General features: G+C 47.0%; 1 protein-coding gene and 1 pseudogene across 2 annotated transcripts; both read left to right on the top strand.

Annotated features, from left to right (window-relative positions):
* Positions 1-885: 885 nt before the first annotated feature.
* On the top strand, positions 886-5,239 carry ZBTB5 (zinc finger and BTB domain containing 5; the record flags this gene model as incomplete). Its single annotated transcript, XM_081103429.1, has 1 exon — positions 886-5,239. The coding sequence occupies one exon, from the start codon at positions 886-888 to the stop codon at positions 2,914-2,916; it is 2,031 nt and encodes a 676-aa protein (XP_080959555.1). The 3' UTR covers positions 2,917-5,239.
* A 463-nt stretch (positions 5,240-5,702) lies between these two features.
* LOC308527984 (ran-specific GTPase-activating protein-like) lies at positions 5,703-6,765 on the top strand (annotated as a pseudogene). Its single transcript has one exon. The product of its transcript is annotated as a ran-specific GTPase-activating protein-like (transcript).
* Positions 6,766-6,809: the final 44 nt, after the last annotated feature.

The following is a 6,809-nucleotide window of genomic DNA, read 5'->3' as shown; positions in this document are numbered from 1 at the left end:
ATTCACTGCCAATTTAAGATTTTAGCTTTCTGAGTATGCTAAGTCAGTTAGCAATCATTCATTTACCTGTTCACCAGCTTCCAAAATGCTATTGATACTTACTTCCAATTCTTTCTTTCCTTCTGGGTTTATACCTTTAACAAAACCATCCTGGCTGGTGTGGGTCAGTGGTTAGAGCATCTTGGGTTCGATTCCTGGTTGTGTGGGAGACAACCAATTGATGTGTCTCTTTCACATTGATCTTCCCCCTCCCCCCGCACATCTTCCCCCTCCCTTCCACTCTCTCTAAAAATGAATGGAAAAAATATCCTCAGGTGAGGATTAAATAAATAAATAAATAAAAACAAAACCAAAAAACTTTGGTATATTTTTAATGGAGTCTCAGGAATGAGTGTGTTGGGGGCGGGAGAGTAGTGGTAAGCACATGTGTGCAATCTACTACTATTTATAACTAGAAGTCTTCCCCACTAATGTTGATTTACCCCTTTCACTTAAGTTACTGAAAGACTGGAATTTATTCATTGTCCTTAGGGAATGCAGAACTCAAATTAACTTCTGTGGGGCAGATATCCTATTACTCACAGGTTGGCCTTTTCTAACATGGGCCCTAAGTGTTAAATGTTAAAAGTGGGTCATAGGAAGAGTGAGGGAGCCTGTAAGCAGCCATAGCTGATCCCATGTGTGTGCGTGCTTCCAGAGCTGTATCTGAATCAGCATTTGCTCCTTGTTTGACGGGTTTTTAGTCTGTGCCCATTATAAAAAACATCACAAGGTTTTAAAATCCAACCTTGGCTGTCCATGCCTCTTTTCATCACACCCTCTGTGCTCTGGCTTTGTCTTAAGCTTTTCTAAGTCTTAACACTTTCTTTGTTTTCCCATAGGATCATGGATTTTCCTGGACACTTTGAACAGATCTTCCAGCAACTGAACTACCAAAGACTTCATGGCCAGCTCTGTGATTGTGTCATCGTAGTGGGGAATAGGCATTTTAAAGCCCACCGCTCCGTACTGGCAGCCTGCAGCACGCATTTCCGAGCCCTGTTCTCAGTGGCAGAGGGCGATCAGACCATGAACATGATCCAGCTGGATAGCGAGGTAGTGACAGCGGAGGCCTTCGCCGCACTGATTGACATGATGTATACCTCCACCCTCATGCTGGGGGAGAGCAATGTTATGGATGTCTTATTGGCAGCCTCTCACCTGCATTTGAACTCTGTGGTTAAGGCATGTAAGCATTACTTAACGACAAGGACACTGCCCATGTCTCCCCCCAGCGAGCGTGCTCAGGAACAGAGCGCCCGCATGCAGCGCTTCTTTATGCTGCAGCAGCTGGGACTAAGCATAGTGAGCTCAGCCCTCAATTCCAACCAGAGCGGCGAGGAGCAGCCAGCCCCCATGAGCTCCTCAATGCGCAATAACCTGGACCCGCGCACGCCCTTCCCCATGAGACGCCTTCATAAGCGTAAGCAGTCTGCAGAAGAAAGGGCCAGGCAGCGCCTCCGGCCTGCCATGGATGAGTCTGCCATTTCCAATGTTACGCCAGAGAACGGGCCTTCAGGGGTTCATTCTCGAGAAGAATTCTTCTTGCCAGATTCTCTGAAAATTGTGGATAACCCTAAGGCCGATGGAATGACCGACAACCAGGAAGACAGTGCCATCATGTTCGACCAGTCTTTCGGTGCTCAAGAAGATGCCCAGGTGCCCAGCCAGTCCGACAACAGTGCTGGCAACATGGCACCGTTGTCCATGGCCTCTCGTGCAACTCAGGTTGAGACTAGTTTTGAGCAGGAAGCTGCAACTGAGAAAAGTGGTTTTCAGTGTGAAAATGCTGAGGTTGGCCTTGGTGAGAAGGAGCACATGCGAGTGGTGGTGAAATCTGAGCCCTTGAGCTCTCCTGAGCCTCAGGATGAAGTGAGCGACGTGACCTCACAAGCAGAAGGCAGCGAATCTGTGGAAGTGGAAGGAGTTGTGGTCAGTGCTGAGAAGATAGACCTCAGCCCTGAAAGCAGTGATCGGAGTTTTTCAGATCCCCAGTCTAGCACTGACAGGGTAGGTGACATCCATATTTTAGAAGTCACAAATAACTTGGATCATAAGTCCACTTTTAGTATTTCAAATTTCCTTAACAAGAGCAGAGGAAGTAACTTTAGTGCCAATCAGAACAACGATGATAATATTCCAAACACCACTAGTGACTGCAGGCTGGAGTGTGAGGGTCCTTATTTGTTGAGTCCAGAGACTGGGCCTGTGGGCGGGCCCTCCTCGGCCACTGGCTCTCATGTGGAAAACCCATTCAGTGAGCCTGCAGACTCCCACTTTGCGAGGCCTATGCAGGAAGCCATGGGCCTGCCCTGTGTGCAGAGTTCAGGCTATCAAGGAGAACAGTTTGGAATGGATTTTTCCAGGTCTGGTTTGGGCCTCCACTCCTCCTTCTCCAGGGTAATGATGGGCTCCTCAAGAGGAAAGGCCAGTAACTTTCCGTACTACCGCCGCATCGCTCCCAAAATGCCAATTGTGACTTCTGTCAGGAGCTCGCAGATCCCAGAAAACTCTGCCAGCTCCCAGCTTATGATGAATGGGGCCACGTCCTCATTTGAAAATGGGCATCCTTCCCAGCCCGGCCCTCCACAGCTGACCAGGGCCTCTGCTGATGTCCTGTCCAAATGCAAGAAGGCCTTATCAGAGCACAACGTCTTGGTTGTGGAGGGCGCTCGCAAGTATGCCTGCAAAATCTGCTGCAAGACTTTTCTGACCTTGACAGATTGTAAGAAGCACATCCGTGTTCACACAGGTGAAAAACCCTATGCCTGCCTGAAGTGCGGCAAGAGGTTCAGTCAGTCCAGCCACCTGTATAAACATTCCAAGACTACCTGCCTGCGCTGGCAGAGCAGCAGTCTTCCCAGCACTTTGCTCTAACCCTGACCTCTTGAGATGATGCCGATGTCAGTTGTAGGAAACGAAAATCTCTTGGTTGAGAGCTAATACCCTTGGGTTTGAGGCTTCAGACTGCCAATGGCTTTTGCCAGTTTCAGTGGCTCAGAACTAATATGTGTAGCACTAGTGCTCTGCATTTCTGAGTGAAATGCACACTTTCAGAGAGGGACGCAGCCCTCGAGCCAAGTTCTCTTAGGGTTGAGGACTGTAGTCAGAAAGTAGTTTCTAATTGATGACGTTAAAAATGGCACATGTAAAAATTAAAAATCGAAGTGCAAAAAAATTTTTTTAGCAATTTTTGTAAAACTCTGTGAAGCATTTAATTAAAATTCCTATACCCTCTGATGGGAATATTATATACCTGAACAGTGATGCAAAACTCACCTATGTGTAACCAGTGGCGACTTTGTGCCCGTCGAAAAGGCCCTTGAGGACGACACACCTGTCGGCCACAAATGCTGTAGAGCCTATCGTGAGCTGGTCCTAGGCCTCGGAAAGTACTGTATTTTCTATTTTTGTCTGACTTGCAGTCACAGACACTGCACTTTGATGGTGCTGACACTGGGTCCAGAGCGAGCATTCTCTGGGCTTTTGGGTGTATATACTTTTGAAAACATCACTGTTGGATAGATGTTTTAACAGTTTTTCCTGGTTTTAAAAACAAGGTTGTAAATGGAGTATGTACTTGTAGGGAGTGACCAGTAAGGTACTGTTTCTGTGTGTGCTGTTTTAGCAGTATTTTAACCAACTTGTATACATGTTACAGTTCCACGTTTGGAAGTCAGAAAAGAGCTAGTGTTTGTCTTTGTTCTGATGATGTGGAGTCCTGTTCTGTGGGATCTTTCACGGCGCATTTACGCTTTGCTCCATCCAGACTTCAGGGCCAGTCCAGCCTGACACATCTTACCCAATGGCACGCCACGCCTGTTCTCTGCTTCGCTTTTTCACTCTCACCTTATATGGCTTCGTTCCCAGGGCCTCGATTGCTGTTTTCAGTTATAACCAAAAACCATGGATTTATTACTGTTATATACTATAGTTTTTTAAAGTATAGAATGTGAACTTTTGTTGTTGCCCCAGCTCAATACTGCATGTTTGAAATCCAAGCATAGCAGTGTTCACCAATATTTTCCAGCTTTATAAGAGGGTTGGAGAGCCCAGAACATAGACGTCACCAAGTAGCATCTGAGACTGTTAAAAGGAACATTTGGGTCACTGTCCAGGGCCTCTTTGGGTCCCACTGCCTCACTTCCCCAGCCAGGCTTGTGGTCGCCTGACCCTCTTATCAGGGCTGCTGGTGGCACCTCTGTCAGGCTGAGCCCTGGCTTGTGTGCTTCCAGGGAAACAGCACACGTTCCTGTGTGCCTGTAGAGCTCATGAAGTCAGTTTCATTCATGCATGGACAGGGGTTCATTCTTTATACAGCTTTCTTAGACACCAACCATTGTGCATAATTGAGAGAAATCCTTCCATTTTTGTGTTTAGAAAGCTAAGTATGTGTAGCCTAAAACAAAAATCAGCGTGTTTTTTCCTCTTAATCTAGTGTGTGCAGTTACACACCTGTCTGGATAAACTCAGAATGCTCAGAGTTGGGCTTGGCATCTCCTGTGAACAGATTCCCAGGGAGGGAAGGAGACTCTAAGATTTCTCTCCTTTCCAGCAGATGTGGGAAAGAGACCACTGGAGGACACGGGGTCACCTGTGAAATTCAGTGTGTGTGTGGCTAATTGTTAGCAGTTGTGTTCTGACTTGATGCGAGGAGGCTCTACATCCACCCTTCTACACAGTGTGGGGACCAGTCTTATGAGATTAACCTTGGCAGGCAGCGTGGACAAGAGACCCTGCCTGGGCCTGGGAAGAACCAGTGACACGGGAAGACCAGTGGCAGCCCTCCTTCCCTTCCTTCTTGAGGTGGTGGTGCCAGGAGGCTCCCCCTCACCTCCTCTGTCTTACATGGACTTGGCTCTGGCCTATCTCCAGTACCGTGGCTGGAGCCCTACCTTTCCTCTGCTAGGTGGAATCTGGAATTGCATCTACCTCTTTGTTAGTTTCTATGTGAGAAGCAAGCTTGCAGGCCAGTGTCCTCATACAAGCTGTAGTGCTTATAGGATAATTCAGAGGTTCCCTGGAAAACCAGTCCCAAGGATCCTATGATCATTTCTACCTGAATTAACCTGGATTTTGATTGGTTAGCCTTAATTATAGCCTGGCATAATTTCTGGTGATCAAATCATAAAGTTCCTTCAGGGCACCCATGTCAGTGGTGCTATGCTAGTCAAAATTTGAGATTTTGAAATAAAAATTTTGTCACATTCATGTCTCTAAATATGTGTTATTTTTCTGTGCTTAGGTTAAGGTTAAAACAAAAAGGGAAGCAGTATTGCTTTCTCTGCTAATGCTTCAGCCAATACTTTTTTTTTTTTTAACCAAGTCTTTTAGAAAATAATCTAATGCTCTCAATAGCCATTATTGGTAATTCCTTCAATTTAGTCCCTTCTGCCTTGCCTACTTCTGTCTGTCTGTGAGCCGTGGGCATGTGTGAGGTTTTCTCAGCCCACCCAGTTTTATTGCTTACTCTTATGCCCCCGCTGCTCCCTTACCTGCCTCCCAGATTGAAAACTCCACTCGCCAGTTTGGCTTGGCTGTGGGGAGGGCTGGGACCTGCCTGCCTCAGCAGGAGGAGGGCTTTTGGGAGGAGTGAGGTGGCGATTAGAAAAAGGGCACCCATCCACCTGGGGGGAGTGGGGATGAGGACAAGACAGACAAAGGGAGCCAAGTGTGATGCTGCTAAAACTAATTTTAAAATAAAAATTAAGAGCTGTGGAGGCCCTGGAGCCAGCAGACTGAGCCATGGTGGTCGCCAAGGACCCCCATGAGGACAGTACCTCCACTGAGAATGCAGATGAGTCCAACCACAACCCTCAGTTTGAGCCTATAGTTTCTCTTCCTGATCAAGAAATTAGGCCGAAACCGGTTTGGCTCAGTGGATGGAGTGTCGGCCTGTGGACTGAAGGGTCCCAGGTTCGATTCCGGTCAAGGGCATGTGCCTGGGTTGCGGGCACATCCCCAGTGGGAGATGTGCGGGAGGCAGCTGATCGATGTTTCTCTCTCATCGATGTTTCTAGCTCTCTATCTCTCTCCCTTCCTCGCTGTAAAAAATCAAATATATTTAAAAAAAAACAAACAAACGAACAAAAAAAAAAAAAAACGCTGGAAGACGAAGAAGAGCTTTTCAAAATGCGGGCAAAGCTGTTTTGATTCTCTTCAGAGAATGATCTCCCAGAATGGAAGGAACGAGGCACTGGAGATGTCAAGCTTCTGGAGCAGAAGGAAAAGGGACCATCCGCCTCCTCATGCGGGGGGACAAGGCCTTGAAATTACTCGCCAACCACTGTATCATGCCGACTGGAGCTGAAGCCAAGCGCAGGCAATGACCGTGCATGGCTCTGGTATACCCTGCCACCTTTGCCGACGGGCGCCCCAAGCTGGAGCAGCTGGCCATCTGCTTCCCCAATGCTGAAAATGCACAGAAATTCAAGACAAAGTTTGAAGAATGCAGGAAAGAGACTGAAGAGAGAGAAAAGAAAGGAAAACTGGGCAAAAATGGTAATGCTGAGGAAGTGGCTGCAAAAGCTGGAAGCTCTTTCGGTGGAAGGTAACAGGAGTCCGAAGACGAGACCAAGGAGAAAGCTGAGGAGAAGCAATAAGTGCTCTGCCTTTTTTTTTCCTATTCCTTTTTCATTTTTTAAAATATCTGCCCTGCCCCTTCTTTTTGGTTTGTTTTTATTCTGTTGTTTTTACAACAGACTTTATATAAAGAACTGAATTCCAATAACAACAAAAAACTCACCTACTTCCAGTTATTCTTGCCTTGT

This window comes from Myotis nattereri (assembly GCF_964212035.1).
Source record: "Myotis nattereri genome assembly, chromosome: 12".
Lineage (NCBI taxonomy): Eukaryota > Metazoa > Chordata > Mammalia > Chiroptera > Vespertilionidae > Myotis > Myotis nattereri.
This window is presented reverse-complemented; position numbering and strand designations above follow the sequence as displayed.